This window comes from Hyla sarda, chromosome 1 (genome assembly GCF_029499605.1).
Source record: "Hyla sarda isolate aHylSar1 chromosome 1, aHylSar1.hap1, whole genome shotgun sequence".
Classification (NCBI taxonomy): Eukaryota; Metazoa; Chordata; class Amphibia; order Anura; family Hylidae; genus Hyla; species Hyla sarda.
The window spans coordinates 577,552,656-577,569,736 of record NC_079189.1 but is presented as its reverse complement, the minus strand read 5'-3'; the positions used below and the strand labels follow the sequence as shown (position 1 = coordinate 577,569,736).

The window sequence follows — 17,081 nt, the reverse complement described above, 5'->3', positions numbered from 1 at the left end:
CTTAATGATGTAACGCCCCGCCCCCTCAATGCAAGTCTATGGAAGGGGGCTTGGCGGATAATAACACTGCAAACATTGTTCAAGAATGAGGAACTTGACAAAAACTTATAGGATCAGGAGCAGACGTCTTGGAGGAGATACTGCAGGGCAGCTTAAAGGGGTACTCCGTTGCTCAGCTTTTGTAACAAACTGTTCCGAACGCTGGAGCCAGGAGCTCTTGATGTCATAGCCCCGCCCCCCTCAATGCAAGTCTATGGGAGGGGGCATGGCGCCTGTCATGCCCCTCCCATAGACTTGCTTTGAGAGGGTGGGGCGTGACATCATGAGGGGGAGGAGCTATGACATTACAAGCTCCCGGCGCCGGCTCCAGCGTTCGGAACAGTTTGTTCCAAACACTGAAGAGCGGAGTACCCCTTTAATGTGTCCCCAAACAAACTTTGGCATGCCACAACCATTAGCAGGGAGAACCGCGTGGTAACATGCTTACTCCCTGGCTCGTAGCAATCTCTGTCCAGCTTCACTATATGGCTCCAATATTTTCTATGGATCCGTCTAGTGAAGCTGGACAGAGATTCCTGCAAGCTTAGAGTGAAGTGCACTGCCGCGTGCTTCTTCCTGCTTGTTCTTATGATCAGTGGGGGTCTCTATTAAGACCAGAGCCAATCAAAACTTGTTAAATATAAAAAGTTGTTTGTTTGTTTATTTATTTCTTTTTTAATGACAGGAACACCTTAACAGATCCATGAAGTTCATGCCTTAATGGATCAAAGCGGTTTTAGCAGCATGAATGGAAACTACACAGGCGGGTGATCATGGCTGGTTATGGTTATCGGTGTATATGCAGTAACATGCAATGGCCCCGACATATGATCAAATCGACATACGATGGCCTCTCAGAGGCCATCACATGTTGATGTCAGCATCGACATACAATGCTTTTATATGTCGGGGACATCGCATTAACTGCTATCCGACAGCGCAAAATGCTTAAGCTGCTGTCGGATAGCAGTTTAAGCATCCCGGACAGGTTCACTTACCTATCCCCGCTGCTCGGGGTCCACTTCGCAATCCTCCGGCGTTTTCTGCATCTTCTCCAGGGTCCGGGCCTCGCTTTCCGGCGTCGTTATTACGTCGCTCCACATGCCGTCCCGGTGCCGCAACGTAATAACGTCACCAGAAAGCGAGGCCCGGATACCGGAGAAGATGTGGAAAAAGCCGGAGGATCCCAAAGAAGACGCTGGAGCAGCGGGAAAGCATCGGGAGCCCCTGGGACAGCATCGGGAGCGGTGAGGACGCGGTCCGGACAGGTGAGTACAGCTTCCTATACTATACATTGCACGGATCCCTCAACCTACGATGGATTCGACAAACGTATGTTGAGGGACCACTGTACCTATATAGCCAATAAAGCAAGATGTACATAATAGCATGAGAAAGAACAATAGCGAAAACATGTTCAGGGTGAGGTAAGGTATCAGATGTATGGGTGCATGGCCACACTTGTTTATTATAAAGTTGCCTTTCTTTACTTTGATCTGTAATTGTCTGCTTATTACTATATGTGTATTTACCATTACCATTTGTATACTAGGTGTTTGACATACAATGGTCACACATCGTGAGTGTCTCATTACTATGGTGACACTCATCTATGCATATTGATGCGTTCTATGATATCTATGACATACCTACCTCTTTTTCTATTTGTATGTGTATTCTGTTTTTATTAAAGTGATTTTTTTTTGTATATGTTTTTATCATATGATTAATAAAGAATTGTTATTTTTATACCACAACTTGGCCTTTGTGTTTGGTGATGTACATTATAGGCCAAGCTGTCCAGTTAATCAAAAACAAATGATTTCTCAAAAGTAAACATATAAACTTACGTGACATGATGGCGTCGACGTATTGGGGTAAATATGGTGCCCAGAAATCAATTGTCTCCTTACGTCCCGACTGTCCGATCCGTCGGAGTTCTGCTAGTAACAGGGCCTGTGCAGCTTCCCGGACCTGCAACCAAGATGCAGAGAATTAGCCCTCAGTGCCTGGTCATGTTATCAGCCTAAATCCAGGATCATTGAGCCTTTGGGGTGGGAGCACTGGGGGATTTAAAAAATGATATATTAGATGATCTCAGCCATACACCCCAACCCCCACATTATGGCCACCTCAGCAATTACCTGACTATACACGACCAAATACCTATTTGTAATTGAGGAGTCTGGAAAAGCTGTGTGACAACCCCTATAGGCAACAGGGATATCACATACAAATCCTTTCACGTGCACGATTAGATCTCCTTTTGCTCATATGTAGTTAACCCAGCCTTAAATAGGCGCTGTCAGATATAAAAACTTTTGATATGATGTAAAGCATGCAAAAACAAATAGGTTTTGCAATTGCTTTCATTAGAAAATTTTCAGTATTTCATACTGAAAAAGCCAGTCAAACAACTGCCCCCCCCCCCCTCTGCCTCCTGGAATGCATTCAGTGCTTCTGTGAACACTGCTTCGTCCTGGACTCCGGGACGTTTTGGAGGGGGGAGGGGCTGTACACACTGTAGAGACTCATGTGAAGAGAAGGGGAGGGACAGGAAGCCTGCTGCTACCTCTCACACAGCAGACATCAATGAGAGAGGCAGAAACATGCATTGCAGATGAAAAAGTAAGTGTCCAAGCATGCGTGTGTGTGTGTGTATGTATGTATATATATATATATATATATATATATATATATATGTGTGTGTGTATATCAGTGTGTCTATCTAATGTGTATGTGTAAGAATATATGAACCCTGTGTGTGTGTGTGTGTGTGTGTGTGTAATAAAGGGGGACTACAATCATATCCTCATGCTGTTTCAAAACTTAAACTCCCAGCATGCCTGCACAGCCAAATGATGTGTGGGCATGCTGGGAGCTGTAGTTTTGCAACAGCTGGAGGCACCCTGGTTGGGAAGCACTGGACTGGGAGTGGTTATCACAGTAAGTACCCGCCCCCCTGCTTCTGGTAGATAAAATTAAGGTATTTCAGAAATAAAGCTAATTCTGAGAGAAATGTAGGTCACAGACACATACAAAGTACATGTACATTATCAGGATGAGATTCTGAGCAACATATAACAGTTTTGTTTTTTTGATTGATCTGACGGGAACGCTTTAAGTAAGAATAAATCACTGATAATTATAAGTTTTATTTCCTTAGCATTTTTAAGATGAATACCAGTTAAAACCAAATGGTTATCACAGATGAGAGTTTGCTACAGCCGATTCGTTTCCCACTACAGATATATCCAAATATGCCCCAAACATTTGATAGGTGCGGGTCCCACCCCAGGGACACCCTGATGCTGGTCCCATCTAGTGAGACAGATCGTATTTATAGGTGGAGAATGAATGAAGGTGCAGTCATTTCCAGGCCTTGTTCATATAATCATAGAAGCTATAGAACTCTCATTAAATAATGATTAATTAAATTAATGAATTCAACATAAAAATTACACACACACACAAATAAATATATATATATATATATATATATATATATATATATATATATATATACAGTCCCAAAATAATGCAGCACTACTTATCTAGTCCAGAAACAATGGTGGTGCCAGCGTCCAAAAAAAGACTCGATCAAAGTCCTCCATAGACAGAAACCAAAGACAGGCGCAGCACTCCAAAAAACAGTGTGATTTAATATCTCATGTCAGCATTACTGTAATGTTGACATGCGATAATAAATCACACAGTTTTTTTGGAGTGCTGTGCCTGTCTTTGGTTTCTATATATATATATATATATATATATATATATATATATATATATATACACACACACACACACACTTCTCAAAAAAATAAAGGGAACACTAAGATAACACATCCTAGATCTGAATGAATGAACTAATCGTATGAAATACCTTTGTCTTTACATATTTGAATGTACTGACAACAAAATCACACAAAAATTATCAATGGAAATCAAATTTATTAATCCCTGGAGGTCTGGATATGGAGTCAGACTCAAAATCAAAGTAGAAAACCACACTACAGGCTGATCCAACTTTATAAAATGTCCTTAAAACAAGTCAAAATGAGGCTCAGTAGTGTGTGTGGCCTCCACGTGCCCGTATGACCTCCCTACAATGCCTGGGCATGCTCCTGATGAGGTGGTGGATGGTCTCCTGAGGGATGTCCTCCCAGACCTGGACTAAAGCATCCACCAACTCCTGGACAGTCTGTGGTGCAACGTGGTGCTGGTGGATGGAGCGAGACATGATGTCCCAGATGTGCTCAATCGGATTCAGGTCTGGGGAACGGGCGGGCCAGTCCATAGCACCAATGCCTTCCTCTTGCAGGAACTGCTGACACACTCCAGCCGCATGAGGTCTAGCATTGTCTTGCATTAAGAGGAACCCAGAGCCAACCGCACCAGCATATGGTCTCACAAGGGGTCTGAGGATCACATCTTGGTACCTAATGGCAGTCAGGCTCTCTCTCTGGCAAGCACATGGAGGGCTGTGCGGCCCCCCCAAAGAAATGCCATCCCAAACCATTATTGACTGGAGGATGTTGCAGGCAGCAGAATGTTCTTCCACGGCGTCTCCAGACTCTGTCACATCTGTCACATGTGCTCAGTGTGAACCTGCTTTCATCTGTGAAGAGCACAGGGCGCCAGTGGTGAATTTGCCAATCTTGGTGTTCTCTGGCAAATGCCAAACGTCCTGCAAGGTGTTGGGCTGTGAGCACAACCCCCACCTGTGGACGTCAGGCTCTCATACCACCCTCATGGAGTCTATTTCTGACCGTTTGAGTGGACACATGCACATTTGTGGCCTGCTGGAGGTCATTTTGCAGGGCTCTGGCAGTGCTCCTCCTGCTCCTCCTTGCACAAAGGCGGTGGTAGCGATTCTACTGCTGGGTTGTTGCCATCCTACGGACTCCTCCACGTCTCATGATGTACTGGCCTGTCTCCTAGTAGCGCCTCCATGCTTTGGACACTATGCTGACAGACACAGCAAACCTTCTTGCCACAGCTCGCATTGATGTGCCATCCTGGATGAGCTGCACTACCTGAGCCACTTGTGTGGGTTGTAGACTCCGTCTCATGCTACCACTAGAGTGAAAGCACCGCCAGCATTCAAAAGTGACCAAAACATCAGCAAGGAAGCATAGGAACTGACAAGTGGTCTGTGGTCACCACCTGCAGAACCACTCCTTTATTGGGGGTGTCTTGCTAATTGCCTATAATTTCCACCTGTTGTCTGTTCCATTTGCACAACAGCATGTGAAATTGATTGTCGATCAGTGTTGCTTCCTGAGTGGACAGTGTGATTTCACAGAAGTGTCATTGACTTGGAGTTACATTGTGTTGTTTAAGTGTTCCCTTTTTTTTTTTATTGATCAGTGTGTATGTATATATATATATATATATATATATAAATATATATATATATATATATATATATATATATATATAATTTTATAATTTTATCTAGCACAGTCAAACAGAATGGCATCTTTTATGGGTTTCTGAATGTATACTAGGTGTACAGAGGCCAAAAATGTCCAAGTGCAGTTGTCTCCAAAATGGCCAATGGCTGTTCAGGCATGCTGGGAGTTGTAGTTTTGCAACACCATTTGGCCATTACTGGTCTAGTTAAACCCTATAGGCATTCTAAGCATGTACATTGGAAGCTCCAAGGAAGTTTGCACACCCAAGAGCATGCTACAGTATAGTATTCTGGAATCCGGGGGAGGACAGGGATTTAAGGTTTTTTCTGTGCTTAGCTTTGTGATGACTAATAGATCCGAACCTGCATCTATTCAAGCAAATAAAATAAAAAGTTGCATAGCTTTCATTATGGCTCACAACTACTTTAAAGGACAAGAGGACTCTAGTAATGTGCAAGAATATAAAGAGAAATTGGCCCTTATTTACTAAGAATGTTGTGTAGGTTTCTTTGTGGGTTTAAATTCCCTACAATTTATTTTCCACGGTATTTACTAAGGTTTCCCTACATTTTCCACTTTCCCTACACTTTGCTTTTTTTACACATGTTCTGATCTGTCTGGTTTTCCTCAGCTGAAATCCACCGCATTTTCTGTGGAAACCTTAGTAAATATGTTGGGTTTTTGTGAAAATGTCGGGAACACGCCCCTTTTCGGAGGCCACGCCCCCTTTCCCAGCAGCCACGCCCCTTTTAGGGTTTTCTTCGCAAAATGGAGAGTTAGTCGGGGTTTTTTCAATTCTGGCGCAAATTCTGGCGCAATGTGTCAGAATCTGGTGCACAACCCGACAAAACATGTCGGGTTTGCAATAGTAAATGAGGGCCTTTATCTCCTTTATGTCAGATTAATGTATGATGTTCGCAGATGTCATCCACTCCGGTAACATTGTATGTTATTATACCAACAAAAACCAACAAAAATGGCTAACAGCCACAGCTGGTCCGCATTACATATGACGACCAACAAACTAGAACCAGACTGTGTTAAATATATAAATTCAATTTATTGACATATATGCAGACCTTTTATGTGGTTTGTCTAACATTGGTACCATTTTTGCTTTTGTGCACAGTTTATATCATTGTTTTTGTGGTATATTGGTTTCACTTTCTGAAGGCCTTATATTTCCTCTGAGCATTTTCCTAGCTACCAGTGCCACATTCTTTGTAACATTAAGATACTGTGTTCATTTCCCCTGTATTCCATGTATTCCATGCATTGACCTCTATCCTGTCTTCTCCTATTTTCTGTGGTTGTGACTTTAGTGCCGTATTTTATCCCTGTTATCTTTAATTGTATGCTATTACTAGGTTTGTCGCCCTTCATCCTATAGACACAGAAACAAGATTTGCTGCAAATTTGGATGAAACAAATAAACCAAGATAAACCGAGGCGTCAAATGTTCAGATCATTTGTCTTCTGGGGGGAAAAGATCACTAGGGACATGGCAGCGTTCACATAATATATGGAGGAGCGGATATCATGTAGTTTGTCTGTGTAAGACAGACGGGATGTGGCTCATAGGTGTGATGTGGAGGCTATGGAGTCATTCATCAGGTAAAGTCCCTCCAGCTCTAGGGGTTAAATGTGCAAGCACTGCTAAGTCTGAGCGCACCAGCCGTGGACCTCGGCCCTTTGCTGACAATTACTAATATATAGTAGCTGTTATATATACAGAACCAATAGGCTGCATATTCTGTAGTATTGTGCACAATCTGTCACCAATAGAGCTTATAATGTATCTGCCTATATGAAAAACATACTAAGGTCAATTACAGAGAGAGCTATCTAACCTGTCATAGCTATTTTGGAGCATGGGAGAAAACCTACAAAAACACCGGGAGGACATATAAGCTCCAGTGAGATTTTATCTTTATCCATAAAGCTGTTGGTGATTGTGTTAGCCACCACGCTTCAGCAAAAGAGGAGCAAAGAGTGAAAGAATTCTGGGGTTTGTGTAAATCTCTGCTTTTTTTCTATTTCAGGTTGTGCCAGGATCCTTGTGGGGGGCAATGGAAGATTTAAAGGATAAGTATTATGAAGAAAAATGTACCCCCTATATCCAAAGCATACGCTCAGATCCCCCCGGGATCTCCTGTTTGGAGCCCTGGTTTTCCAGAGCTTTATGGAGGGGGCGTGGCAGTCACCACCTTGGGCGGGGGGTCATGAAGCGCTACTGTGCTGGAGAGCCGGGGCTCCAAACAGGAGACCCCCCACGGTCTAAAACTTATCTTTTCTTCATGATACTTATTCTTTAATTTAAATTATTTAAGTTAAATCACTGATGTGACATAAAAATCTAAAAGACCCATTTAAAGAGGTAGTCCAATTTGGAAAGTTATTTCCATACATCTTCTTTGAGATCAGATCTGTGTTATCAGAAGGGGGTGCCCTGTTCAGGGTCCTCATCTCTTGTACAAAATGGAGAGTGGCTACAAACAGCATCCCAATCTCTAGAGGGCCTATCCTGTTCTCTTTTACATAGGCAATCCATTGATATCAATAGGGACTGTGTAATGCTTTATTCCTCCTGTGGTGGCGCTGCAGGGAAATTGAACAGGTTTCCCACCAAATTATAGATGATCACTCTGAACTGCTTGTTGTCAAGGTCCATCTAACAAAGAGGTGGAAAAAAAAGAGCAATACAAACTGGTGTTGACTTCATGTTTCCTAATTCTAATAGGTGCTTTCCCATTATAGGTCTGTCCTAGTGACAGACTCCATTTACGTTCAACAAACAAGGAAACAGATCACTGTCCTCACCTCCAGACACCGGTCCTGCCACCTTCTTGCCAGCATTTCTAGCAGAGGTGGTCTGAACTTCTCCAGCCCCAGAAGATCGGGCAGCATAACACAATGCATGGCTGCCAACTGGCTCCATCCTGCGGTAATAAATAAATAAAAAGTCAGCATTGCAATAATGTTACATAAACATGAAGCCATGCAGAACAGACTTCTACAGGAAAACACATTACAGGGGTTCTTTAGGGTATTCTAAAAAATAATATGGTGCTGGGGCGATTGATGGGAACCTAGTCCCAGTCCCTTCCAACTCCTGTTTGCAATTGTCCTGCACTCCAATCATCTCTCTTCTTCCTGCTTCTGATACGAGGACTTGCTCAAGGACCTTCCGGCTCAATCACTGGCTGCAGCAGTGTCTCATCCCGGCAATTAATTAGCTGAGCCGGCAGGTCCTGGAACAAGTGCTCATCTCGGAAGCAAGAAGAACAGAAAAGATCAGGGGTAGGTAAGTATAATTTTTATTATTTTAAATTATATATATATACACATAAAGACATTTTTTTATACACTAAATAACCCCATTAGAGAACAACCCCATCATCACAAAAAAACTAAAGAACACTGTAAATATGTTTTCTTCTTAGTTGATGTTACCTCTACTATACCGAGATCACTGGATACTACATCTGTCTAGTATGGACCGGATGACAAGCTAATAGCATGAAACGGCCCATCGTCCAAAGAACGCCCCCTCCTCTATACACCTGTCTGTCCCTCTGCTGCCGAATGTCATGAATGTCTTTGTAGTTTAGCAATAAAGCACAAGATTGAATGCAATGTTAAGGGTAAGTGCATCATTTATTGCTCTTTTGTGAAGTATTTACTGCATCTGTGCATTCATACGTTGTTAACCACCCATTGCTGTTTGGTTCAGGACTGCAACTTGGAGTAGTGCAAGTGTGAACCATCGGGTGGAATCAGCAGATAATTAGTAGTGCCGGGCTTTTCCTTTAAGTTGAATTAACCAACATCTGCCTTGTTTTGCACTGATATAACCACCAATGTAGCATGCAAAGCTGGATTTCCCTATAGTTAAGAAGGCCTATGCCTACAGGTAGCCATAGGGAAAGGGCATGTGTACAAACACTGAATAATGTGAGTATCTACAATGTGCATTAATATGCATTAAATTGAGCATTCATAGTGCCAACAACTGTTCGGGCATGATGGAAGTTGTAGTATTCCATCGGCTGGAGGCACCCTGGTTGGAAAAAAACACTGGTTTATAACATAGCTATTCCTCAGAAAGGTTGTTGACCATCTTAAAGGGGTACTCCGCCCCTAGACATCTTATCCCCTATCCAAAGGATAGGGGATAAGATGTCAGATCGCCGGGGTCCCGCCACTGGGGACCCCCGCAATATAGCAAGCAGCACCCACCTGTAACTGCTTCCGGAAGCGCTGGAGGTTCTCTGGCTAATTTCTCCCGACCACGGGGACGGAAGTTCGTGACGTCATGACATAACGCCCCACCCCCTCAATGCAAGTCTATGGGAGGGGGCGTGGCGGTCATCACGCCTCCTCCCATAGACATGCATTGAGGGGGCAGAGTCGTGACATCACAATATTCCGTCCCCGTGGTCGGGAGGAATTAACCAGAGAACCTCCAGCGCTTCCGGAAGCAGTTACAGGTGGGTGCTGCTTGCTATATTGCAGGGGTCCCCAGCGGCGGGACCCCGGTGATCTGACATCTTATTCCCCATCCTTTGGATAGGGGATAAGATGTCTAGGGGTGGAGTACCCCTTTAAAGGGGAGAGCTTCTTGCCTAAAGGTTATCCACCAAACCTAGAAAAAAAAATGAGCAGGGGTGGCAAACCCAAGAGTGCTCATAGCCTTGACATTGAGGTGGCCAACAGTAATGGGAACGGCTAAAGGTGTATAGAAGACTAGATTTCAAGGGAACCGGAATGTGTTGAAAACCTGGGACAATATTAGGTCGGCTCTAGCACTGTTTTAGGATGACCATATTGTTCTGTTCATTCTAGGCATCAGCAGGTAAGACTTTGTTCACACCAGCATTACAGAGATCCATTACAGATGCTGATTACGGGGCTGGATGGACTGTGCCACAATGGACACCAATGGATCCCGAACGGTCCCACTGAATTTGAATGGAGTCTGTTGGCTTTACGTAGAGATCTGTTATTTTGCATTTTTCCAGAATCAGTGGACCGACCTCTAAATGCTGATGTGAATGAGGCCTGATCCATGAGAGGTCGATTCTCACCGTCCAGACAGTGATGGCGGACATATCTGATATACATTTAAAGCCTATCAAGGGAAAACATCTACTATAAGTCCGTGTGCAGCTCCAAGTCAGTAGTCTCAAGGATGTGTCTTATTAAAGTGCTGTACTGCATACAAATAGAACATTCATCTCTTATTTGCAATGCTATTCCCCACGCATATCTCTTCGGTGTTCTTCAGCTGGACAGTGGAAGAGAATATTAAACCGCCGACCCCTTGGGCACATGCATACATGCTAACAATGCCTCCAATACGAAGACAGTAAATGAAGAGCAACGAAATTAAATAATCTTCTTGCCGCATCTGTTCCCAACATCCAAGATACTGAAGCAAAGAAGGGCAATGAAATCCAACGAACCCTTTAAACATTGCTTCCCAGAGGACAGACTATAGAGTCTATACTGCCTGCTGGTGATAAGGCAATGAAATGGACATGCACACTAAATCAATGGTCGTCCTCCCCCATCTTTAATGTAGATCCTCCACCCCCAATTGCTGTAGTTTAAGCTGAAAATCTTTCCCCATGATGATGCAGACGTCACATATGAGGACTTGTTCTAGAGTTGGATGTTTCCCTTCTTTGATCCATACAAAGATAGACGCAATGTTTACTGACTGAAGCTGACGCACACAGTGAAAGCCTGTAAACCCAGCAGGTATTCTTGATAAAAGTGCGTTACTGTGCAGAGAGAGACAATAAGCCCAAGAGAACACTCCACCAGGATAAATAGAATATTAAATGTGTACGTGCTGCAGCGAGAGAACATAGGGGCTAGATACAGAAACCTTTCTTCCGGTTATCACCCCTCTTACCAATCACAGTTTTCTACAGTCATCTCACTCACTGTATGGCTTCATGTGACCTGGGAAGATGATACAGGAACTTTCTTCCTGTTATCACCCCTCTTACCAATCACAGCTTGTTACTGTCATCTCACCAATGGTACAGCCCAGGGCTGTGGAGTCGGTAGATAAATGTTCCGACTCCAACTCTGCAGTTTTTTGTACTTCCGACTCAGACTCCTCTGTGTTAATATGCAAATGTATTTATAAACACTTACAGTTGAATCCAAGAAGCTGTTCCACCAAGTTCTTCTAAGCTCTTCTAGCAGAGAGAGGTAGTTGGGCAGAAGCTGCTGCCTTCTCCTTTTTGTGTGCTGATCTGCTGCTGAAGATAGGGCAGTGGGAGGATCCAGGAAGGGGCATTTATTATAAAACATGATTTCCCTAGTAGAATCCCATAGTCATGTAAAGTTTAAGCTAACAATCGGAGATTACAAGTTTTTATAGTCTTTTTATAGTTTTTATAGCGGAATGGCAGCAGTTTTTCCAATGGTTTACAGCTTAAGTTTGAACTATTGACCCTCCCTTCCCTTCACTTATACAAGTGTCTCTAGTCCTGCAAAAAACATATTTACTTAATCCCTTATCAGTGAGAGGCTAGGTTACCCATGGGTTCCCTGTAACAGCAGAACACAACACTATGGAAAGTTTAAGTATTGCCGCTCCTAATTGTGCGTTGTGTGCCATATAGTGAAGCACATGAAAAGCATGCTTCTTCACGGTCACTTAACGTGTTCGTTTTGCGGTTACGTGAGGCACTGCATGCATTGGTCTTTATTCTTACAGTAGAGAAGTCATTAATTATAACTTTTTGTGAATTGGGACATTTAAACTTGCTTTTTTTTTTATTCCAAACTAAATTTAGTAGGAGTCGGTGCATTGTTTGCCGACTCCGACTCCAGGTACCCAAAATTTCGTCCGACTCCACAGCCCTGGTAAGGCCTCAAGTGACCTAGGAAGATGATGATGATACAGGAACTTACTTTGCTATTACTCCTATTATCATTCACCGCTTATTACTGTCATCTTCACCTACTGTCCAGCCTCAAGAGGCCCCAGGGTTTATCCAGTAGTTTTTCTTTATCTTATCCTCCCTCTTCACACTGTTCCTGTAATCTCACACACTGTACAGCCTCAAGTGACCCCAGGGTGGATACAGGAACTATTCTTCACGTTATCACCCCTCTTACCAAACACAGCCTTGTAATGTCTTTTCTCCCCTTGTAAAGCCAGGAACTTTTCTTTATGTTATCACTATGGTTGCCACATGGCCAGTAAACCACCATCTTAACTGACATTAACACCTGAAGACTATTGCCAGTATTTAACTGGTACCGACAAACATTTAAAAATATTTTTAGAAAATAGTTAATCTTTAAACAATATCTTCACACATGAGCAGTAATCTGGTGGTTCATGCCAGAAAAACATGAGTAGAGATGAGCGAACTTACCGTAAATTCGATTCGTCACGAACTTCTCGGCTCGGCAGTTGATGACTTATCCTGTGTAAATTAGTTCAGCCTTCAGGTGCTCCCGTGGGCTGGAAAAGGTGGATACATTCCTAGGAAAGAGTCTCCTAGTACTGTATCCACCTTTTCCAGCCCACCAGAGCACCTGAAAGCTGAACTAATTTATGCAGGAAAAGTCATCAACTGCCGAGCCGAGAAGTTTGTGATGAATCGAATTTACTGTAAGTTTGCTCATCTCTAAACATGGGCTGGACTCAAAACTTCTCTTCCTCCAACTTTGGCCTCAGGCAGGCACACATCTCCTCATTGCACTTCCCGAGTGCGGAGTTGTCCAGCATTACTGTCCCTGAACAGATGATAGGCTTTTGTCTTCTATTTCAATACACAGCAGTTAGTGCGTCCACACTTTGGTTCTGTACCATATAGTCAGACCATTCGGCCATTTTTCACATGTTCATGTCATATTGAGTGAATGAGTAATCGTATACTTTAATGTATTCACAGAAAAAAGTTTTGGAGAGTCTACCTCTAGGTAGACTGGCAGTGAGAGTATGAAAAAGGCTTGTCGACTTGCCAATAACATGAATGGGATGCTTAAAGGAGTACTCTGAAGTAAAAATGTTTATATATCTACTGGTGCCAGAAAGTTATACGGATTTATAACTTATTTATATTTAAAAATCTTAATCCTTCCAGTACTTAGCAGATGCTGTATGCGCCGGAGGAAGTTGTGTAGATCTTTTCAGTCTGACTACAGTGCTCTCTGCTGCCACCTCTGTCCATGTCAGGAACTGTCTGGAGCAGGATAGGTTTGCTATGGAGATTTGCTCCTACCCTGGACAGTTTCTGACACAGACAGAGGTGTCAGCAGAGAGCACTGTGCTCAGACTGGAAAGAACTACACAACTTCCTCTGGAGCATACAGCAGCTGATAAGTGCAAGAATAAGATTTTTTTTTAAATAGAAGTAATTTACAAATCTGATTAACTTTCTGGCACCAGTTGATTGGAAAACATTATTATTATTATTTATTTTTTACTCCAGAGTACCCCTTTAACGTCACAATACTCCGGCCCCTGTATCGTGAGCCATCAGACATGGAGCGATCTTTGCTCCGTGAGACTGTGACAAGTGGGTGCTGCAGGAGAGATCGTGGGGGTCCCCAGCGGCGGGACCCTTGCAATCAGACAGCTTATCCCCTATCCTTTGGATAGGGGATAAGATGTCTAGGGCCAGAATACCCTTTTAAGGCTACAAGTTCATGGAATATGCTTAGTTTAAAGGAGAACTCCGGTGGAAACAGGTGAAAAACAAATGTTTTCAAATCAACTGGTGCCAGAAAGTTAAACATATTTGTAAATTACTTCTATTTCAAAATCTGAAACCTTCTAGTACTTATCAGCTGCTGTATAATACCGAGAAATTTGTAAAGTTCTTATCAGTCTGACCAAAGTGCTCTCTGCTGACACCTCTGTCCATGTCAGGAACTGTCCAGATTAGAAGCAAATCCCCATAGCAAACCTCTCCTGTCTGGACAGTTTCTGACACGGACAGAGGCGTCAGCAGAGAGCACTGTGGTGAAGCTGGAAAGAACTTCACAAATTTCTTTGAAGTATATCTGTAGTATACAGCAGCTGATAAGTACTAGTGGGGTTAAGATCTTTTTTAACAGAAGTGATTTACAAATCTGTTTAATTTTATGGCACCAGCTGATTCCCAAAAAAATGTTCGCCGAAGTTCCCCTTTAACTGTTTATCATGTTATTTCCATGATTTCATATTTTTCATTTTTTAATGTGGTCTAGATTTCAAGATGGTAAACATTGGTAATAAAGAGTGCGCATGCGCTCAAAACACGACCAACCTTACTGATGTCTTTGCAACTAGGTGATCTGTTGTCCTGCATTGTGGACTTTTAAAGGGGTATTCTATGGAGAAAAAAAAATTCCATATCAACTGGCTCCAGAAAGTTAAACAGATATGTAAATTACGTCTATTAAAAAAATCTTAATCCTTCCAGTACTTATCAGCGCTGAAGTTACAACAGTGCTCTCTGCTGACACCTCTGTCTGTCTCAGGAACTGTCCAGAGCAGGAGAGGTTTGCTACGGGGATTTGCTACTACTCTGGACAGTTCCTGAGACAGACAGCGGTGTCAGCAGAGAGCACTGTTGTCAGACAGAAAAAAACAACTCATCTTCAGCAGCTGATAAGTACTGGTAGGATTATGATTTTTTTTAATATAAGTAATTTACAAATCTGTTTCACTTTTGGGACCAAGTTAACCCCTTAAGGACCCGGGCTTTTTCCGTTTTTTCATTTTCAATTTTTCCTCCTTAACTTTAAAAAATCATAACTCTTAAAAATTTTCACCTAAAATTATATATAATGGCTTAATTTTTGCGTCACTAATTCTACTTTGTAATGACATTAGTCATTTTACCCAAAAATCTACGGTGAAACGGGAAAAAAAATCAATGTGCGACAAAATTGATGAAAAAACACTATTTTGTAAGTTTTGGGGGCTTCTGTTTTTACGCAGTACATTTTTTGTCAAAAATGATACCTTATCTTTATTCTGTAGGTCCATACAGTTAAAATGATACCCTATTTGTATAGGTTTGAATTTGTATCACTTCCGAAAAAAATCATGAATACATGCAGGAAAATTTATACGTTTAAAATGGTCATTTTTTGACCCCTATAACTTTTTTATTTTTCTGTGTTCAGGGCGCTTTGAGGACTCATTTTTTGCGCCATCATCTGAAGTTTTTAGCGGTACCATTTTTGTTCTGATCAGACTTTTTGATCACTTTTTATTAACTTTTTTGTGGTATAAAAAGTGATCAAAAATGCACTATTTTGGACTTTGGAATTTTTTTGCGCGTACGCCATTGAACGAGCGGTTTAAAAAGCGGTATATTTTTATAATTCGGACATTTTCGCACGCGGCGATACCACATATGTTTATTTTTATTATTATTTACATAATGTTTTTTTTTATTTTTGGAAATGCCGGGTGATTCAAACTTTTATTAGGGGAAGGGATAATTGAAAGGGTTAATGATTTTTTTACACTTTTCTTATGCAATATTATAGCTCCTATAGGGGGGGGGGGGGGGGGCTATAACATTGCATGTACTGATCTTTTACACTGATTGATCCATCTCCATAGGAATGGATCAATCAGTGTTTTCGGCGATTGAATGCTCAAGCCTGGATCTCAGGCTTGAAGCATTCATTCGGTGATCGGACAGCACAGGAGAAGGTAAGAAGACCTCCTCCTGTGCTACAGCTGTTCGGGATGCCGCGATTTTACCGCGGCGATCCTGAACAGCTTCCTGAGCTAACCGGCACATTTTACTTTAGTTTTTAGCCGCGCGGCTCAGCATTGAGCGCGCGGCTAAAGGGTTAATAGTGCGCGGGACAGCGATCAGTGCCGCGCGCTATTAGAGGCGGGTCCCGGCTTCACTATGACGCCGGGCCCGCCGCGATATGATGCGGGGTCACCGTGTGACCCCGCATTATATCGCAGGACCGGGACTCATGACGTACGCATACGTCATGGGTCCTTAAGAGGTTAATATGAAAAAAATAATTTGTTTTTCACCGGAATACCCCTTTAATGGAGTTGAATAAAAGACTGGAATTTTAACATTGCTAGATCAATCCTTTGCATTTTTTGTGGACTGCGTACATCAACTGGCCGGGTAAGGCTATGTTTACATGTTCGGAAAATGTGCAGAATGTCTCCACAGAAAACATGTGAGGACATTCCACACATTGGGGGTGATTTATCAAAACCTGTCCAGTGTTGCTATGGACAACTGAGCAACTTTTCCTCTAGTCAGGTTTGGATAAATTTCCCCCATTTTCCCAAGACGGCGGGCATTTAGAATATTCCATGCGGACATTTCACACCAGTCCTGCCTGTGTGAACTGGGCCTTAGGCTATGCTCACATGGGTGAAAAATGTACAGAATATGTGCTGCACATCCGGCGGGCGGTAGGACTGCTCCGAAATGTGCGGAAATGCATTTCCTTGTGGACTTTGCAGGAAGAATAGACTTATTTATTCTTTCTGCAGACGCGAGAATCAGAAAATCCTCTGCAGAAACATCTGGTGTGGAAATTCCGCCATGTGAACTGCGCAGCAGAATCCCATTGAAAGCGTCCCTGACAGAGCCTACAAAAAATATATTA

At 42.7% G+C, this 17,081-nt stretch overlaps 1 protein-coding gene across 2 annotated transcripts in view; it reads right to left on the bottom strand.

Annotated features, from left to right (window-relative positions):
* Window positions 1-17,081, bottom strand: part of WDR7 (WD repeat domain 7) — a 479,768-nt gene that overhangs the window by 278,414 nt on the left and 184,273 nt on the right. For both annotated transcript variants that reach the window (XM_056544810.1, XM_056544818.1), the window contains 2 exons: window positions 8,280-8,398; window positions 1,890-2,013 (listed from right to left, as the gene is read on the bottom strand). In XM_056544810.1, coding sequence (XP_056400785.1) covers window positions 1,890-2,013; window positions 8,280-8,398 — 243 coding nt within the window. The remainder of the gene's footprint in view (window positions 1-1,889; window positions 2,014-8,279; window positions 8,399-17,081) is intronic.